This window comes from Juglans microcarpa x Juglans regia, chromosome 6S, assembly GCF_004785595.1.
Source record: "Juglans microcarpa x Juglans regia isolate MS1-56 chromosome 6S, Jm3101_v1.0, whole genome shotgun sequence".
NCBI classification, from domain to species: Eukaryota; Viridiplantae; Streptophyta; class Magnoliopsida; order Fagales; family Juglandaceae; genus Juglans; species Juglans microcarpa x Juglans regia.
In genome coordinates this window covers 16962866-16984213 of record NC_054605.1, presented here as the reverse complement: position 1 = coordinate 16984213, position 21348 = coordinate 16962866, and the positions used below count along the sequence as shown (strand labels likewise).

At 34.9% G+C, this 21348-nt stretch overlaps 3 protein-coding genes across 5 annotated transcripts; 1 reads left to right on the top strand and 2 right to left on the bottom strand.

Annotated features, from left to right (window-relative positions):
* The first annotated feature begins 6197 nt into the window (after positions 1–6197).
* Positions 6198–7833, top strand: LOC121237935. Its single transcript, XM_041134868.1, has 3 exons — positions 6198–6644; positions 7011–7383; positions 7550–7833. The coding sequence occupies exons 1-3, from the start codon at positions 6267–6269 to the stop codon at positions 7750–7752; spliced, it is 954 nt and encodes a 317-aa protein (XP_040990802.1). The 5' UTR covers positions 6198–6266; the 3' UTR covers positions 7753–7833.
* Positions 7834–8261: 428 nt separating this feature from the next.
* LOC121237804 lies at positions 8262–11065 on the bottom strand. 3 transcript variants are annotated; one of them, XM_041134683.1, is made up of 6 exons: positions 10727–11054; positions 10421–10630; positions 10246–10325; positions 9281–9356; positions 8894–9022; positions 8262–8809 (listed from the first exon to the last, which is right to left on the bottom strand). In XM_041134683.1, exons 1-6 carry the CDS (start codon positions 10862–10864, stop codon positions 8666–8668), a joined length of 777 nt encoding a protein of 258 aa, XP_040990617.1. In that variant the 5' UTR covers positions 10865–11054; the 3' UTR covers positions 8262–8665. The 3 variants fall into 3 exon arrangements, with proteins under 3 accessions (XP_040990617.1, XP_040990620.1, XP_040990621.1); XM_041134686.1 differs by having other exon boundaries at positions 10421–10627; XM_041134687.1 differs by lacking the exon at positions 8262–8809 and having other exon boundaries at positions 8893–9104; positions 10727–11065.
* A 1843-nt stretch (positions 11066–12908) lies between these two features.
* On the bottom strand, positions 12909–20819 carry LOC121237267 (serine/threonine-protein kinase BLUS1-like). The gene is given in 22 exon segments (XM_041133943.1): positions 12909–13292; positions 13799–13850; positions 13928–13992; positions 14878–14906; positions 14909–14932; positions 15019–15070; positions 15198–15299; positions 15926–15985; positions 16074–16112; positions 16226–16320; positions 16429–16565; positions 16702–17051; positions 17152–17232; positions 17315–17383; positions 17979–18044; positions 18131–18301; positions 18433–18501; positions 18626–18707; positions 19141–19185; positions 19316–19440; positions 19555–19809; positions 20401–20819. Coding segments are annotated over 22 exon segments (2211 nt in total). The 5' UTR covers positions 20575–20819; the 3' UTR covers positions 12909–13223.
* Positions 20820–21348: the final 529 nt, after the last annotated feature.

The window sequence follows — 21348 nt, the reverse complement described above, 5'->3', positions numbered from 1 at the left end:
TTTTAGTCCAGTATTATGGTAAACCAGACATTTTTTTAACAATGACATGCAATCCAAATTGGCAATAACTTTCAAATGAATTACGCCTGCATGAAGAGAGTCAAAATCGGTCTGATTTGGTTGCTCGGGTCTTTCATGCAAAATTAGAAGAATTAAATGATCGATTATTCAAGCGACAGATATTTGGAAAAGTCTCAACATATGTTTATGTTATTGAGCATTAGAAAAGATGACTTCCACATGCTTATTTTTTAATTATATTACAGAGAGATTGGAAACTTTATGCGCCTGAATCTTTTGATAAGATTCAGAGAGATTGGAAACTTTATGCGCCTGAATCTTTTGATGAGATTGTATCGGCAGAAAAACCTGATAAAAATACGAATTTGCACTTGCATAATGTTGTTGTCAAGCATATGATGCATGGACCATGTGGGATGTTGAATCCAACAAATGTTTGCATGAAAAAAAAAATGGTTATTGCAAAAACCATTATCCAAAGAATTTTGCATCAGGTACGACTGTTGGAAATGACTGCTTCCCAATATATAGGCGTTCTGACAATGGAATAACTATCAATGTGATAGGTCATAATTTGGATAATCGTTAGGTCGTTCCATATAATCCATATTTGCTTACAACATTTGACTGTCACATTAGCGTCGAGATTTGTTCTACGGTAAAAGCAGTCAAACATCTTTATAAGTACATTTACAAAGGTTATGATCGTATTGCTTTCAATTGATTTTTGAACAAAACAATCAACAAATTGATGAAATCCAACAATTCCAATGGGCCCGATGAATTGCTTTGCCAGAAGCTATATGAAGAATATATAGTTTCATTGTTAACAAAATGTACCCAGCAGTGTATAGCTTACATTTACATCTTGAGGATCAACATCAAGTAACATTTTGAGCAAATGAAAACTTAATCAATGTTCTCAACTCTGATCGGTCTGCAAAATTGATGTTAACAAAATTCTTTGCTTTAAACCGAGTCGATGAGAATGACAGGACGTTGTTGTACAAAGAATTTCCAGAATTCTATGTTTGGAGCCAACAATATAAAGAGTGGACTTGTCGGAAAAAGAAAACTGTTATAAGTCGAATTGTTATAGCAAATCCATTTGAAGGTGAGAGGTATTATCTACGGATATTGCTAAATCATGTAAGAGGACCTTTATCATTTGAAGATCTTATGACAGTTGATGGTGTTGTGGCTCCAACATTTTGTGAGGTAGCAACTATGCATGGTTTGCTACAGAGAAATAGGGGCTTAGAAGATTGTTTATATGAAGTATCTCTATATCAAATGCCATCCAATTTGAAATGGCTATTTGCAACTATATTAGTTTATTGTAATCCAGCCAATCCGAGAGAGTTTTGGGAACACTTTGAGCAAGATATGTCAGTTGATTTTAGGTCAACTGAAGATTCTATGTTCAATGTAAGAATGCAAGTTTTGCACTCAATTTCTTTTACACTTGAATCAATGGGGAAATACATTAATTCGTTCTATCTTCTTGATGACAATATTTGTTTCGATGAAGACCAATTCGAATCTAGGAAATTGATGATGAATTGGCTGTTGAAATTTCAAAAGAAAATATTGCTGCATCAGAAGCCCTTAATAGTGAACAACGATATGTCTATTATTCAGTTTTGGGAAAGGTTTTTTCAAACAGAGCTGGTACATTCTTTGTTGAGGCCCTGGTGGGATAGGGAATACATTCCTGTACAAGACACTTCTCGCCGCAGTAAGATCAAGAAAATTAATGGCACTTGCAACTACTTCATCTGGTGTTGCTGCATCTATCACTCCTGGAGGTCGAACAGCACACTCGCACTTTAAGATTCCATTGGATACTGATAAACATAGCATGTGTTGTGTCAATAAATGTTTATCAGTAAACAAAGTGCCCTTGCAAAACTACTACGTGTAACAAAGTGAATTATATAGGATGAGGCCCCTATGTCAAGAAATCAACACATCGAAGCATTAAATAAAATGTTATGATATATTAATGATTCAGAGTTAACATTCGGTGGAAAAGTTATTATTTTTTGTGGAGATTTTCGACAGGTTTTACCTGTGGTTTGTAAAGGAACAAGACAAGAACAAGTCGACGACAATTTGGTTTCTTCTTATTTGTGGCCTACATTCATCAAGCTTCATTTGACTGAAAATATGCGAGCAAGATTGGATCTAATTTTTTCAAAATATGTATTAGAATTAGGCAACGGAATGCCACCAATCACAGTTGATGAAACTATAAAAATTCCTGATGGCATGCTTGTTCCCTATGAAGATGACTGCACTTCTTTAGATCATTTAATAGATGTTGTTTCCTATGATATTCATGAATATTCAATAAATGTTTCAGCTATGATGAATTGGGCCATATTAACATCAAAGAACACTTATGTTGATGAAATAAATGCATCACTAATTCATAGATTTCCTGACGAGTTTAGGCGATATTATAACTTTGATGAAGTAATAGATGCATCTGAATAATCAATCATGGATGATTTTTTGAATACTCTAACCCCAAATGGACTTCCTCCTCATGAATTGTTACTAAAGATAAACTGTCTCATCATGCTGCTTAGAAACATTAATCATTCAGAAGGACTACGCAACGGAACACGCTTAATTTGTCGGGCTTTTGATCGAAATGTCATTGATGCAGAAATCGCAATTGGACACCATAGCGGAAAAAGAGTCTTTATTCCAAGAATCTCATTCTTATCAAATGTTGATAAAAATAGTGGTTTCTCATTCAAATGAACTCAATTCCCTATCAGATTAAGTTTTGCAATGACTGTAAATAAGTCACAAGGGCAAACGTTGGATTTTGTTGGGATATATTTATCTCAACCCGTTTTCTCATATGGTCAATTATATGTGGCTTTATCAAGGGCTAAGACTGCATCTACAATAAGGGACTTTAATACGACCAGTGTCGATTGAACGATCAGAAAAGAACTGTAAAAAAAATATTGTGTATACGGAATTATTAAGATTAGCATGTTCAGATTAATATTATATGGGTAATGATTCAATTGTATAATTTGAGTTTAACTACTTAAACAAAATTACATATTTAATAGAATTCTCTTTTTTGTATGTTTAATATTGTATTCTTAAAATATTTATTGTGTTCTTTAATTTTATTTACAATTTTCTTTTTAAATTTAGTGTTGGGTTTATTATATTTACACGTTTAATATCTTTGTATATGAACAGCTTTAAAGATGAGGACGGTTTATACATTGATAAAAGATATCACTCCAAATACAATAAATTAAAAAATAAAAATGATCATGGCAGACAAGTCATCCAAACGAACAAGGCAACGCTCGCCAGTAAAGTATCAAAACCTAACATTGATTGATCTAGATGTATAGTATTTATTTCTATCTATTGTCTTTTTTTTTCGTGTACTAAAAACTTGTAAAGGATTTTGTTATTCTTGCATCCTATTTATTAAACTTTTTTTTTTATTTTTTTACTACTGATTTGTTGGGTTTTTTTATGTTTGATTTTTTAAATCTTTTCATATTATATAAATGTGGATGATGTTCCATTCATTTAGTTCTCTTCTTGTAATACATTTAAAAAAAATATTATTTGTCTAAAACCCAAAAACAATTTAAAATTAAACAAAATTATTATGCTCAATTATTCATAACAATTTTTTGTTCGTTTCAATTTCTTATACTGTACAAGAAAATCGAGTGCAAGCAACAACGTTTGATAAAGATATTGACTCACGAGATGATACTTTACATATTTTCCGGTCATATTACATCAGTAATGCATATGTGAAGCCACTGGATCCAAAGTATAGAATTGAAAAACATGAATACCAATGGATCCTAAATTCTAGAACGATAATTGAGGAAGTTCCAAAGGATGAAGAACATTTAGAGCCACCGAAGTACCGACTCATTTCGTTCAACGAACTAGATGCTTACAAAAACTCAATTGCAGAAATAAGTAATTGACTCTTTATTTTAGAATATTTGATTATCAATATATTAAAAATTTAAACTTTATTTCTCAGATGTTTTGACTGTTGCAATCCACATCAAGTCATGTAGAGAGATAACTTCAGAGCATTGACCGATAACTATTCAGGAAATCTATGTCATTAATCAAAGGTAAAAATATTTTTTGAATAGGTCACTCTTTTAGAATTATGTTTCATTCTTTATTTCTTATATATTTTGTTAATTCATTTTTTATTTCAAGTTTGTAGTTTAAACCCCATATGTTTAACTATATGGGGTCAATTTGTGCAAGATGAATGCAAAAAAATCTCGAAAATAATAAGAACAAAACCAATTATACTTAGAACAGGAATAAGAGTTGGTTCTTATAATGGTATTTTTAATAATTAACAATATTATATTTTCTTTTATATTGTATATGCTTGCATTAATTATAATCTCTATTTTCAATGAATGATTGTCACTTTTATCGCGTTCGAAAAGTAAATTTGTGATCAATCCTGTTCTTCCTGAGGCAACTTCATTGCAAGAGTGGTAATTATCACAAATAAGTCATTATTTGTTTCATGCCACTTGAATATTGAAATTTTCATATTTTTATTTCTTATGTTGTATTTGTTTTTATGAATTTTAAGGGCGGTGATTAATGACTTATTACTTGAGAGTATTATTGCAAAATGCTTGACATACCCGTCAACATCTCTGTCTTCTGTTGGTATTTGAGAAATAATCAAGAATTGTGATGTTGCTGAGTTCATAAAAAATTTACAACCCATGCAGGTAAAATTCTATTCTTTGTAACAAATTCAAATATTTATATAATCAATTCACCTAAAAAATTGTTTATAATGTAATGTAGAAAGCAAGATTTTGGATAAAGTCGAAGATAATTGTGGTTGACTTGCATCAGATATTTTTTTACACATCATGTATTGGCTGCAATAAAAGAACTGTATATGATTTCAATGATACCTTCCTTTGTTACCATTGCAAACACCAAAGTATTTCCCAACCACGGTATGTATATTTCAAATTTTTTGTTTTGTTTGATAATTTATGTGATAGATTTAATATATAGATTTTGTTGATTCTAACTTAAAATGACATTTCCATCAAATTTATAGTTGTCGAGCATATGTTGAACTCGACGATGGTACATGAAGACTATCTGCTGTTATGTTTGATGAAGTTGTAGAGCAAGCATTCAGTTGTTCGGCAGTTGAACTTATGAATCACACTGGTGATATATGTTTTCTTGTTTTCCATTGCCTTTATCATTGTGAGTAAAAAAGTCCATCTTAGAATTTTTGACATGTTTACTACATTATCTATGAGCACATTGAGTTTTATATTAAAAAAAACTATTAAAAGCAAATTATAACAAAAATCATTTAAATTGATTTTTATATACTTGTCTGTTATGCCAATTTTATTTTTATTTATAACATGCATAGTAATTTAATTAAGAACATTGCATTCAAAGATTTGTATTAATTTACAAGACATCAATTTTCAGCATATCTGTTCTTTAAATTTTTATTAATCATGGAAGCCTATTAAAAATTTCTTTTGCAGGAGCATCTACCATATATAGAAAATCTTGTAGCAGAAGTTTCGCAGAAAGAATGGATGATTGAACTTTTAGTAGACCCCAATCGACTCAACCAACAGCAACACAAGAATTTCAACGTCGTCTCTATTGATGCAGTGCAAGATGACACAAAATGATGCATCATAATAAAAATATCAAATGACTCATATTTTGAACTGATATTTTTGTTGGTTTTGTATTAAACTTATCGGAGACAACTTTGCTAAAACTATCGATGTTATAAATATGCGTTGGATTATGTTATATTCTAAACTAATGTTTTATAAATATCGATGTTTCACCGAATTAGACAAACGTGCTTTGCATGTTGTTCCGACCTAGTTGTAATAAATGCATGAATTTTATTCGTCTTTCTTCATATTGTTAGATATTTCGATAACATAAAGTTTTTATATTGTTTCACAAAATTCTTTGTTTATTTATTGGCCATTAAGAGACGTTAAATCACTATAACAGACTAATGTTTCGGATTATACAGTTCGTAAGAAGAAGAAAAAAAAATTTTAATTAATTAATTAATCCGTAAAAAAAATAAAGATAAAAAGACTCCAAAAGATATTATTTGTATTGATTCTATCTTCGAAACGTTTCAAAAAGGAGGAATCAGGGATAAGCGAGGATTTCCGAAGAACGCCATGCCCACCACCACAATCAACCCCACTTTGGTTCCTTCTCCAAACGCCAACACTCTTCTTCTATCTTCGAGAAAGGTTTCCATCGCTGCGCTAATCTCCCGCAGAGCTGCTTCTTCGAGGCCTCGGTTCCTAACCGTAAAATGCGGCAACAGCTCGGACCAGAGTGGCAATCTGAAGGATGCACTTTCGGGTATGGTGGACAAGCGAGTAGAGGAGCTTCTGAACAGAGAAGAGAACAAGAATTTGCTTGATGGGTTGGAGAAGGCGTCGCAGAGGGTAGAGATGGCCAAGAGAGAGCTTGCAGAGATTGAAAGACAAGAAATTAAGGCGAAGCAGATGAGGAATTACGTTAACCAGCTTGAGAGCAGAGCTACCGAGGTCTGTCACATAATCGAATTATGCGGATGCTTTCTCGTTTAAGTTATGGAGTTCATTTTATTATTTCGGTAATGGCTAAAGAAGAGAAAATTGAACGTTTTGGGTGATTTTCATTATCTGGGCAATTTAGATTTACACGATTTATTGTATAAATATTGTATTGTGTGTTATACCACAAATGGCAAAGATTTGAAAAGCCTCGTCGTGGTTGGGGAATTGTCTCTTTCGGCACCCGAAGAAGGTGTAGAGAATGTGCCAAATTTCAATCCAACAAATATCTTGTTTCTTTAGCAGTTCTTTGTTTGAATCCTTGATTTGGGTTCTCGGTATGGTTGACGCTAATGTTCAATGCTTGTAAACATTAAGATTGAAGAATGTCAGAGGGAAATACTAGAAGCAAGAGAAATGGTTGAAGAAGCAGAGCGCTCTCTAACGCTAAATGATGAGGGGATTGAAGATGGAGATGCTTCTGTGGAGAAAGAACGCGAGGAAATGGACAGAAATGAGGAGAGATTGGAGTCCATAAAAGCAGCTTTTATTTCTGCAATTGTTGGCACCTTCGCAGGGCTGCCCATATCCTTCACTCAGGTGACAAGCAGTTCTCAGCTCATACTTCCTATAGCAATCAACTTTGTCAGCTGCGCACTGTTCGGAGTTACATTTCGATACACAATAAGAAGAGACTTGGACAATGCTCAGCTCAAGACTGGGACGTCTGCAGCTTTTGGCTTGGTTAAAGGTATGAAATTTACTGCTTCAGTGTTGTGTGAAAGGAATAATTTATGGTTCAAGAACTCAAGTATATCCTCCCAATTAGGTAGTTCTATGATTTGGTAAAAACTTGGGTGCTTTAGACATTGGGAAGGGGCTCAGGTTACAAAATGAAAAATGATTTCACAATGCAGGCCTTGCTATGCTGGGAAGCGGACCACCTCTGGAACTCAATACAGGAAGCTTCTTGTCCCACGCTTCTGATGGAGCTGTTTATGTGTCTGAGAATCTTCTTCTCTTTCTTTTCGCTGGTGTTGGTCTAGACTATTGTTTTAAGGCGAGGCTACTTAGTCCTTTTCCTATGAAAAAATCAGTTTCAAGTACCAATTCAAGGTAATATGTGTATATATGATAATGCCAAATATATACCGGATTCATGTCTTTGGAAATGTAATTTTTCATACGGAATTCTCTGCAATTCATGTCTTTCTGGAAATGTGATACTCTTTGCAAATAACCTGATCCATGTTTAACCCGAACCTAGAATCTGAAGTTCTCAAATCGCAAGGGCCAGGCCGCCTGAGTCAGTGATTTTGCCCTGTCGCCCAACCGTTGGTGTGTTATACGCTACAGCTAGAATGATTCTTGGGTCGGAATCCACTTCAAACGTTCGGCTACGTATTGTCCTGGACTCCTAAATTAAATTGGTAATTGACCTCCACGTTCCCTGGCAGCAGCACCAGTTGAACAATGCTTTCCCCGAACCCCATGAATCTGTGCCTGTAGTAGGCTACTTTCCAGTTTCCAAATCCGCCATGATTTAAAAAAAGAACAATGTTTTCCATTATCTGCTACCATAATTTGATTACACATCTGGGATGGGCTGCGGGAGCAATTACTTCTGGATGGCAAAATAGGATTCATCTTTTTAACTATAAGGGAGGCCAAAATCGTACATGGATACGGGCTCTCTGTCCAGAGTACAGAAGCTCCTAACACATTCATGAAGAGTAAACCAGAAACTGCCTACCAACAATTAGCAGTACGCTGCCATAAAGACCAGCTCACATCCAGTAAAATGTTACTGCGGCATATTATCGACGTAAATAAATCATTTCACATAATAAACAATGAAGACAGTACACAAAAGGCAAGACATAGGTGGACCAAGCGCTTCAACCTTATTGAGATTCTCGAGTAGAAGGCATCAGTCTCTCTCTCTCTCTCTCTCTCTCTCTCTCTCTCCCTTCCACCCCAAGTCTACATTACGGTCAATCGAAATCCGTATGTAATGCTTTGTTTCTGTCTTGCTAGTCTTTCCTCTCATCATCAAGCCAATCTCCATTTGAGCGTTCGCGATCTCCTGATGACTTTTTGGGAACTCCCCACCTTGGGATGTCATTTCTTGATTGCTCTTCAGCAGATAGCAGATTGGTCTTCTCTGTTTTTCTCCCCTTAATATTAGAAGTTAAAGCCCGTGTCAGACAAGAATAGAAAATTTATCCACCATATTTTACATGTGGCTCAGTGGTCAATACCTCCTCCTCAGAAATTCCTTCTTGCCCATGTGAATGATCCTTCTTTCTAGCCATTGATGAAAGGTGCTTTTCAGCCTTGCTAAATAATTGAAAGCCCTGAATATCTCCATCTTTTAAGCTTGCTTCCAGCTGAAAATGCAGAGAAGGCTCCAAATGACAAAATATAGACATAAGAGCAAAAAGGGGCTTTTTCAGGAGTTTGCCTGATCACCTAGCCAAAAACCAAATATATGAATGATCTATAGTCTCTCCACATAGTGGGTTATAACTTATCTTAATAGTAAGTATGTGGTTCAGACCTTTCTAGAAGACAAGGGGAACGAAAAAGTGACCATTTATTTATGAATCCCTAATGAAAAAAGCACCCAACATTTCAAAAATTTGTACCTGAATGTGAATGATGCAGAATACAATGCTGGCAATAGGCAGCCAACTCTCCTCAGGGGACAGTGACAAGTTTGACCTAATACATCAGGGGAGAAAAAAATCATGTGCTTAAATTTATGCCCGCAAAACCACAATTTCCTTTTCAGATCGCATGCCTCCAAAATGGACAAAACACCACAAATTAGGCACATCAGATATTCCAAATTATTGAATTCCATACCCGCATAATTTTTTCTTTTTCTTATAGGTACCATACCCACTTCACTTAAAAGTGTGAAGGAATCGTATTCAAGAAAATCATGCATGTTGCCCACCAAACCATTTTTAGAGTATAAACCACCTAATTATTTCATAGCTGATTAGAAGAAAACTCAGTGACTCGTTTCAAAGATTTCACACACAATGAAAGAAGGAACAAGAAACGTTGAAAAATTGAAATGATCTATCTAAATACAGTTCTGCAAGAAGACATGAGTGGCTGTATATAGTTTTGCTACCATTTACCTATCTACATAGTATAGCAGGGTGGGACAGCTAATGCAGCGAGAGGCAAACATACTGACCGCTCTCAATCATGATCTGGAACATGAAAGATACTATTTCTATATGCGGACTATCAGGTCCATCAACAAAGAATCACTCCAATATTTAGCATTTAAGCTTTCTGAAGGGCATGAGAGTGGCAAACCAAACAAGAATCCACTTAATTAAGGGGAGAACGACATATCGGAATATGACAATGATAATACCATTGGATGGTGATTGTAAAGCACATTAAGTGGTAGACATGAGTAGTTTATGTTTTTGGTTAAAATGTTATTACATCCCTTCACATTGAGGACTCACAAGGATATTTATTCGCCATGTTTATCTCCCCATGAAATCATATGCATTACTTGCAAGCATACAAATTGGGAAAAAACGTATAAAAAAAACTTTTTAAGGTATTAGAAGTTAGAATAAACCTTAGGTATGGAGCCAAGTACACAATTGCATATACTGCATAACGCCTCTTCCCACTATCAAGCCACGCAAACACCCAACTCTAATAACCAAAGAAGAAAAACCCGAAATGTAAATAAATTTTTAAAATTAAAAAAATCAAAGTGTCCACAGAGAGAGAGAGAGAGAGAGCTTTACCAACCAATTGAAGTAAGGGATAAAGCTGATGATCCCCATGATCGAGAACCTCGTGTCGGACAAATCAAACACCGAATCACTGTCATTATCTGGACCTTTACCGGTGACCGGAAAAACAAGAGAGTTGAGCATACAAGCGCCGATGGCAGCAGCGAACGGTGCATCGTGAGAGAACTCCGCTCTACACGACCCATAACGGATCCTCTTCTTCTGTAAAGAAACAAGTATATTAAAAAAAAAAAAGGGAGCAATCAACAACTAGTCTGTCGTAGTTTAGAGAATAGAAGTGGGGGATTAGGGTTTTACCCGTTTGGTGCGGGGAGAAGGAGGTTTAAGGGTGGACAGGGAAGGTCGGAAGGGAGTAAGTGGAGGGAAGAGAGTAGGCTTGAGATAGGAACGCGTGCTGGAAGAGAACGGAGTGACTGTGAGACTGAGGGGGGTCATTGCTCGGAGGTGGCACGGGCAAACATCTAAAAAATTTTAGAAAAAGAAAGCTGATCTAGAGAGTAGAGAGCTTTTCTCGCTCACTCGCTCGGATACAGAGCCCGCCTCGAGTCTCTCAAGTTTCGGGAAAGTGATCAATCCTCTTTCTTTTATGTCTTTTTTCCACTTCTGGCTCTAGTATTTCTCCCCCAAAGAATGGCACACCTATCACTTTCTTGCAAATTTTGTAATAGTATTTGTACTGGAACAGTCAAATTGCAGTAAAATTAAAGTATAACTAATGGTTAGTTTGGCTACAAAAATTTACCGTATTTTATTTCATCATTATAATTTTCTTAAATTTTTACATAAATTATAATAAATAATTTAATTTTTTTAAATCTTAAAATAATAATAATATTAAAAAATAATATTCTAACAATATTTTATTCAACTCATCTAAAATCATCTTATCTCATCTCACTATCCAAACAAACCATAATTTTATATAAATGACCTACATTTGATTAGTTAAAAGCCTAGAGTTTGAGCTACAAATCTAAAGAAATTTCTAAAGTTTGAGTCACTATCCATCCATCAAATCTATTTTTATTCATAAATAATTAATAAAACTTTATCAAATGTTTTTTAAAACTTTCATTGGTTAACAAAATTATATTATGTCCAGATTTTTCAGAAAATATATTTTTTTGTAAACAAGGTTATATTATGTCTTGATTTTCTAGAAAATATTTTTTTTGTAAACAAAGATATATTATGTTGGATAATTAAATTGATATAAAAAATAGTTCGGAAATAATAATTTTAAGTAAAAATTAAATTATTAATTAATATATATAATGTATTTGCAAAATATAAAAAAAATTATTAAAAAAATTATTATTAAAATATATAATATTATATAATTATTTTGACTTTAAGATAGATAATCTAACGTGAATTAATATCTTCAGTGGCTTTGACTTAAGCCTAATTTTGGACTTGGCAGCCAATGCTCTAAGCAATTATACCATTTCATTAAAAATGCCTTGTAATTTTATAAAATACCTTTAATTTAATATAGAGTTAAACTAAAAACAAGTAAGTTAATCATTTTTCACATGTGAATGTACTATTTTGTGTGAAATCCATTATAATTAGTAAAAAATTTAAAACATCAATATGTTTTAATCATTATAAAAATAAACTTGCAAAACAAAAAAAATTCTTAATGTTGTTTTGGGAGAGGTTTTTCTCTCAAAAAAAGAGAAATGATCCAATGTGAAATACTGCATATACAGCTGAGAAAAACAGGCAAAAGAACAACCGGTTATACAAAACGGGCACCACCTGTTAGCACTAGGCTTAGCTCGTTTATCTTTCTCCATACGCTTACAGGGTTCAGGCAGCCAGGCAAGGGGGTCGGAGGAGGAGAAGATAGAAAGGGACCCATGCCTTTGGAGGAACCACTCGGGTCTTGTTCCCAACACAAAAGCCGGAGCTGAAGCCTGATGTGCTCCTCCTACACCAGGCTTTCGCCAAGATGAGACGATTATCTCCAACTTAACCCTGTACATGTTGGAAGAAAACTCGATCCACGTCCAATTTTATGATTATGGGAGGCGGCTCTCGCAAAATAATTGATTGCTCAGTGCTTGCAACATATATGACAAACAAATACACGAAGCAGCAACAAGATAAAAAAGAACATACAAATAATATATTTATCGCCTAATTTACAAGCTCGTAAATCTAGTTTACACAATAATATTTGAATATTATACCTGAACATTGTACCTACGAAAACTAGTTTGAATTCCAAAACCTATCTTAACTCATCTTATCTAATCATTACAACTTTCTTAAATCCAAACACAAAATATAATAAATAATTCAATTTTTTCAAATCTCAAAATAATAATAATATTAAAAAATAATATTCTAACAATATTTTATTCAACTTTCAACTTTTATCTCTACTCAACTCAACCCAGTTCAACATCCAAACGCAGCCTAAATTATAAATAAGCACCCATAACTAGGGGGTAAGAAGTGAAAAGGAAAAAGAATCAACTACCAAATTCCAAACTACGACATGACATTGCCGGAGAGGAGATTGTGTTAATTTGAATAAGAGCAGAAGTTGTGCTCATCATATTTGGCGGCTGAAATCTTCAAAGAAACTTGTTAAACATTGTGGCAAAAGAGATCCAACCACATTGATTGCCAGACCTCGCTTCTACCCATGGCCGTCAACAGCCAAAACAGTCCCTTTCTCGCACAAAAAAGAAGGTAGGCAAACACTTATTGCATATGATTTACAGCTCTTGACTGGATATACTTGATTATTTTAGCTTACACTGACCAGAGATTTTGACTTTCAAACATCCCCTTCCCTCCTGTCCCCATTTTCTTCCTGACCGGATACAGCACTTAGCTGTTGTTGCAACTGTTTGAGCAATAAAATCATCAACGTAAGCTTAAACTGATTATAATAATTAATTCCTACATATACGCCGGGAACACATGGTCACACCCTCTTCGTATGATTTTATCCCTCTATGGGTAACAACACAATAAAGGAGGGATACATGTAGAGCAAGCCCGAGATGTAACATATCCATGTGTTATGTTAATCTACTAGCAATCCTAAGTCAACTGCCAAAACATTCATACCAAAGGCAACTAGTAAAATTTGTTTTGATTTTTGTGTTTTAATAATGATTAGATGAAAAAATTGAAAATTTGAAATTGAAAATTGTTTTGTGTTTGAGTAATGTTTGGGAATGAAGTTATGGAAATTTTGAAAATTCTCACGTTTGCCAAACATACTCTTAAAGTAAGTTGTCATGTTGTGAAGAACTCCTTACTTGGCCCAGCCAAAAGTCATAATTAATAACAGGTAATTCAAAAAATAATGAGAGAACTACATATAAACCCCCTTGAGCTACTCACTTGCGTGTGTTTTAACTTTTCAGCGGTGAGCTCGTCAGTCAAATTGATCATCCTGCACAAGGAAAAAATGAAAAGGGAGGACAAAAAAAAAAAAAAAAAAAAAATTCAGAAGTAATTATGATGACCAACCTAGCTTGAAGCTCTGAGATCTTGAAAAGTAGTAAACGCTCCCTCTCAGAAGCTGCTGCTTCAATCTGTCGTACAGATCAGAGGAAATGGAGAAGAATAACCAGGAAACCATTAATCATGACAGGACAGTCAAATTATCCTCAGTGACAAGCAAAGAAATCAAGCCATCTTTCTTATATACATATATAACTATTTTTTCTAGAATTCACAAGATAATGGACCATCAAGGTGCTCTCATGGGCCTCATCGCTACCTCTGCCTTCACATTGATAATTTTTGGCATCTACTACTATGCCTACCAAGTAATCAAATTTATCATCTTAAAGTGACCGACATGCAAAATAATCAGCAGAACGTCAATCCAGATATGATTACACGCTCTGGTCACATTTGATGTAATTATGTCAGTCAACACAAAATCAAAGGATAGAAAGTGTCAGCTTTGATCCGCTCAAGTCCTCATCTCATTTTCAAACTTGGCCATGGGATCCTCATACAATAAATAATGGTTAGGTTGATTTTCAGCCTAAAAACTGAATTAGCAAACAAGTTTGATTTTCAGGCTAAATTGCATGGAGATAATTTATGGAAGATCTTCATGAAGAAAACTCATGGAATCAATTACCACTTGTCACAACATATAAAAATAATCAATAATCACCCTATGGAATTTCAATTCGGTGAAGTTAGTCTCAGAACCTACATAACTATTTTTTCCTGTGCATAAAACTAAAAAGACGAAGGCATATAAGAACGGAACCTCCACATCTTAAATCTAATCACACAATTCTAGCCTGTACTACTAGCTTAAAATCTACTAACAACCAAAGCTAAAAAAAGCCAAGACCTTAGTATATCCAAAATAACCAGTTCTCTGCAAATTTCATTGATTCTGTTATAAAATGAAAATGGGTTCAGAGCAGTCTCCAACTAGACAGGAATATACTCACAATTCCATTGTTCTCTGAACTGCGTGGCAGGGGGGCAACTTTCCATTTTGAGCAGCTGAAATAAAATAGGAGTTCCTTAAAAAAACGTTTGGTACCTCTTTTCCCCATATAACCACATATAATATGAAGTATCATACTCACCATCCGCTGTCTCAGGAGGTTGCAAGCTATTCAACAAGTTCATAATAAGCTCCTGGACACAAGTAAAAAATCTAATTAACACATTTGTGGACCAAAGATTAAAGTTCATCAAGGAAAATAATCTTTTCGTAGTCAAAATCAAACATAAAATTCTGAACTCATTTTTAGATAGCTTTTACCTGTTGAATTGCAGTCTGCTGAGATAGATTCTGAAGGTGAGGCATAAGAAGTGATGCAGGTAAACTGCTGTTGCTAAACTCCTTTGGTGACTGATTAGCAGGCTGAAAAAAACAGAGAATCACAATGTACCAATTTAAAGGGATAAATATATCGAAGTGACATTATCTGCGACTCAACATTCCAGGTATTATGCTTCTTGAAAGTTGGGAACAATTTCCTAACATAATTTGCTACTTAGAAGTTGGATACATACAACCTGAAAGTTTAAAAGATAAAAACATGCAACAAAAAGTGATTAATTGTATCCGCTTGTCTGTGTGCGCATATATGGACATTATAATTTGGAAATTACACCACAATAAATCCGAAAATCTACGAACAGCAATATTCCCTCTCTACCAAAATATGTGTCTTGATTCCAAGGGTAGTTTAAGAAAATGTCTTGAGTATGTTTTTTCACTTTGGGACTCCCAAAATGGGAAATGAGACATAAATTGGCGCAGTGAAGAATTTATTAGTTGCATAGTGTTGCACGCACCCATAGACATCAAACATTGCCTTTTTTTCCTCTAAAAAATAATAAAATGAAATTAAAAAAATAGTGACTGTTCTATCATATTGATTGCATCCTTAAGAAGCTGTACCAACAGAATCTTGCTTGTGATAAACAAAATAATTGTTAAATGAGTAATCAAACCATTTAAGATCGATAGGTCAGTATACAAACCATTTGTTTAGATTCAAACGTCCAATCACCAACACTAGCAGACTTTCTTAGTGGAGAACCCTAAAAACAACACAAACAGAACATCAGGTGAGAAGTCGAAAACTAAAAAAAGTTAGATGAATTTTTTCAATCAAAATTGCCCACCTACCTGAGAAGACCGACGTGCAACTGTACTTAATGGAATATCCTAGGGCACACTTTTAAGTTAGTGACAGTCACATAATTAGGAGGGAGGGATGAAAATAGGGGAGAGAAAAGAAGTGGGTGAGGATAACAAAATGCCATTATTAGAAATGTTACCTTTACAAGATCTAAATTCTCTGATGTTACTGAAAATCGTCCCTTAATTTGCACCAGATTAGCCTTTGACTTGTCATCCAAAGAATCTCTAAATCCTATAAGAGAAAACAATTAATGCCACAAAATCTTTAAGCCTGTAGCAGTAAGAGCAGCAGTGACAACAACAATGAAGATCTTTGCTGCGTATTTCATAACTTGATTACCTCCAGAAGGCTTTATTGGAGCTGATAAACTGTTTGCTGAAGCTCGGTTTGGAAGCATCAAAGGACCGCTAAAGCTTGGTGCCCGACGTACTTCACGGTAAGCTTTCTCAGTACATGGTTGAATTTCATTCTCACTCCTAGTAATTGACTGACCATGAGCCACTTATCCAAACCACTAAATATATATCCGAATGACTAAACCAACCAGCATATGAAGAAACAGAAGCTAATGATTTGTCTTCATGGAATAAATCACAACGAATCATTACAAACCTTTCCGAGCTTCGCCTTCTCTCTGATAATGAATGACTAAGCACAGTACCATGCATGAGTGGGCCACTCTGAGTTTGACGACTTTTCGCCATTTGAGCTTTAGTCTTGGCCAGTAACAAGTCCTTTTCTGACATAGATGATGACGCCTCAGTGCTTGAACCATTTTTCTTCGAACCAACTTTCTCTTCGCATCCAGATTCCAGTAAATCACTTCCCAAATTTTTTCCTTTTCCATTCAAGTAGTCAACATGCGGTAATTCTGCACCACTGGTTTGTCCTCTGTGCTCAGGCTGTGCCAATTCATTGTTTAAATTCAATTTTGCAAAATTGGAATGGCTATCAGTTGAGTCCTGCCCACAAAAGACAAGAAATCATAAGTTCACTTAGGATAAAAATATTCAAAAGAAAAATCTGAATGATATGTATTATGTGATTTAGAAAAACTCATACCTTCTTGCGAGCCAAATATTTTATGCTTTCGTCTTCTTCCCTCATCTCTGGTATATCATCATCATCATCATCATCTCGCACCTATCAAAATATATTTCATGTTACTGAGAAGATACCATCTCAATACTGAATATCAAGATAGATACTAAAACCTGTTTCTTACCAGTGATGCTTGTGCTTTTAAATCCTCAACATCAAAGTTCCAGGCACTAACTCCTCGCTGGTACTCACTCTGGTGGGAACAAGAAATTATCACTAAAAATAAGAAATAATCAAATTACTCATGCATAAGTGAGAAAGTTTAGATATCTCTGACAATGGAATGTAAGAACTTACCACATTATCTATATTGAAAAGCATCCTTTTCCCAACTTATTTAAGTTAATTCTAGCTTGAGGAAAGATATACATGTTATAACAGATATTAGCCTCTAGGATTTGAATTACAAAACTCCACAAAGAAAGAAACGAAGAAAAAAATTAGCTCTATTGTTAATTATATCACTTTATCAGATGTCAGAAATAGTTAGGAAACATATCTAAGCAGAATAAAAGAGCAAATTGCCAATAAGGTGCTAATATGCATCACCACAGGAAACATCTTCTATGAAAACCCCACCCTCTAAAAGATGGTTTTCTTCATTTCAATTATTGGTACTCTTTTTGAGGAACAAGATTGCAATTTTACATTCCTCTACTATAATAAAGCAGCATCAATACTTCTTCAAAATACGAGGCACTTGTCACTAATAGCTACTGAATCATGTTACTTGCTGTTCTTACAAATGGACAGATTATGAAAGAAACAAGCAAAATGTATCTAATGACCTGTGATATTGCCTCTTGTTCTGCAGAAGGCATTTTCTTTAGAGCTAGTTGTGCTGCATCTTTAAGCTGCAAACTTTTAACAAGTCCATCAGACAAGTGTGCCACGACAAGTGAAAGCATGAAAGCTTCATTACAGCAGCATAACGGCTAACCTGGAGGGCTTTTACACGGTTCCAAAGGGGTGGCAAGTCAGCAAATAATTTTTTCACAGAAAGTTCTGGAGGCTTTGTTTGCTTGAAAAATGAGTGTTTCAATAATTTCTCCACCGTTGGCCTCTTTGTTTGATCTTTCACCAGACACATTGCAACCATTTCTTTAAATGACTGATCACAACTGGAAATCCTCCAATTAGAATATTATTCAATAACAGAAAGAGAGTGAACGATTGCAACTACCTAAGTGCAAAGCACATATTTATGTATTTTACCACTTTAGCCAGAAAGAACATCAGTACCTTAGAGAACTTTTTATCACGATCATAATCAAGACCAGGAGGGGCATTCTGTATGGTCATCAGGAGAACCTATCAGAACAAAAATGGGTCAGATATATTTAAGATGTTTTGATAAAAACACTTCCAAGGAAGCCTCCCAAAGCTCATGCCTCATCTAATAATACAATCTTATTGAACCGTCATAATTCAGTACCTTCATTGGAGGATATTTAGAAAATGGTGCATGACCATGGGCCAACTCAAGTGCTGTTATACCAAATGACCAAATATCAGCCCTGTACAAGATTGATAAAAGCAGACAATGAAGTGTTAAGACAATATCTAAAACTGAAAATAGATCTAATTTTCTCAACCAATCATTCGACACTTTATGCAAACAAATTTTCAACAACTATCAGAAGAAAGTGATCCTATTTTCAATAAAAATATTAAAAGAACAAGAAGAAGAAGAAATTGTAATAAACAGTGATATACAACGAACCCCAATTCCTATCACAGGGGTACCAAGTTCAACGAACTGTCTATTACAAGGGCTGCACATATGCATGTGTACATATACTAGCATCCTGCCTCAACCCTCATGCCAAATGCAACCCTGTCCGTACTCAAGTGCAGTTGACCAAGAAAAGACTATTCCCAATTTCCATACGTAGCCCCCTCAAAATACTTCAATGTTTCTTTGGAGTTACAAGATGGAATAAGACTCACTTGGAATTGTATCCACTTCCTGGCTGCAACACCTCTGGTGCCATCCTGGAAAGAAAAGACAAGTTGAAATCTCAAAACTGATGGATAAAACAAAAAAACTAGCATAACATACAGCAACTCCAATATATGTATGTGTTGTGTGTGTAAAAGTAACTCCATTGACAAGATATCTTACCAGCATGGAGTCCCTACAAAAGTATTTCTTGAACGTTGTCTATCACCTGTATCAAACATGCAAGCCGATACACCAAAGTCGGCAAGCTTTACCATCCCATTACTATCAAGTAATATGTTTCCAGCCTGCAATCACAAATATCAAAACCAACATGCTTGAAACCCTCCAAACATAAATTTTAAAATAAGAAGACAGAGAAAATAACAGTAAAATAAAGTTGAAGTTCCAGATCAACTGACCTTAACATCCCTATGAATATGTCCTTGTCGATGAAGGTACTCCAAAGCCTTCAAAGTTTCCTTAAGTATAGAACCAATAGCAGCTTCTTCAAACCCATCTGGATATGCTATCTTCATGAGGTGCAAACAAGAGCCTTCTGCCATGAATGGCATGACCACCCAAAGGTTCCGTTCGACAACAAATGAACAATATGCTCTAACAACATTTGGATGATCTATTAAACTCATTGTTTGAGCCTCCCTGCGTATGTCGTCCTGAAAAATAATACAACCCATTAACAAGTACAACGCCATTTAGAACAATCAGAAATTGACCCAAAAAGGAACTGACTAATTTCTAATCGATTACAAGGACTTAAAGTGACATAGAGAGAAACAACCAAGTAAAATTATAAACGTCAGAAAGATTGGTAAAATTATGAAAAAGACGAGTTTTAGAACGAATATATATGCTTGTACTCCTGAAGATATATAGATGTTTGCAATTGTCCTAAGAATTAATTACACAGCCGCTGAACAACCACAAGTTTCTCCCCCTACAATCACAATCTTCACGAAACTCAGCCCCCACCTCTAAAATCATACACACTCTCTAATTGCAATTTCAAAGATCCAACTTCTCTCTATACAAGTATCCAATCTCGACATCTAAAAATTCACTTAGCCACGAGTTAAATCTTTTTTTCCCCCTAACATAGCATTACTTCACATCAGGCACGAACTGATCAAGTTCCAAAGCGCATACATCGTTGGAAAATTTAAAGGTGAAGGTTGCTTTTGCCGAGTAAAAAAAAGATTCAAAGAAAGAAAATAGCAAGGAGAGAGAAAAAGAACGAGGAAGCTAACCAGATTGCTATTGCAGCGATCGAGATCCAAGCACTTGACGGCCACGACTTCGTTGAGCGGAAGATAGATTGCTCTGTAAACCGTAGCGGTCGCACCGTACCCAACCTCTTCGAGAAGCTTGTAGTCACTGGGATTCGCCGAATAAGTCCTCTGATTATTCCCCATCCTCCCCATGCCTCAACCAAAGCCGCTCGTGAAACCGCCTAAACAGGTCGAAAACCGCTCTTCAAAGCCCTTGGAAAACCAGTCTCTCAATCTCTATGGCCCTGAGAATTCAGTAGTATTCACGGGCTGTTTTGGTGCAGTACGGAGTCGTTGACCGCTATGAGAGGAAGGTAAGTAGATAGAGAGAGATTGGACTCCTTGCTTGGGAAGTTGGGATGGGAGATGGAGCGAACGAGCGGGCGAGAGAGGTGCGTTTGCTGACGTGTCGTAGCATTGCTGGCTGCTGGGTTATTTGTGATGTTGACACGAAGGTACGCCGTCACAAAGGGACGGCTGGGACCCCCGTTTGCCTCGTCCTTAACAACAATTGCAACGGAGTTCCGACTAACAGCGTGACTAGGATTGGGAGAAGTGATAGATGACCCAGGATATTTTAGACGTAAAATGATAAATACGTTGCTTTCCACGACATATTATATAAGACTAATTATAATTATATACACAATATTTTCACCTTACTATATAAAATATAAAATACTTATCACTATTAAATAATAAAAAATTTAATAAAAAATTATTCAATAATAATAAATATATCACGTATCATATATTAGAATAAAAGTGAGATGATATGATATATAAAATTTTTCATTATATAATTATGTTTTAAAATAAATGATATTTTATTGAAACATTTTATAAAAATAATATTACTTTATAAAAATATCTCCATTTTAAAACACGTGTTGTAAAATGTGTTATGAAATTTATTATAAAATGTGT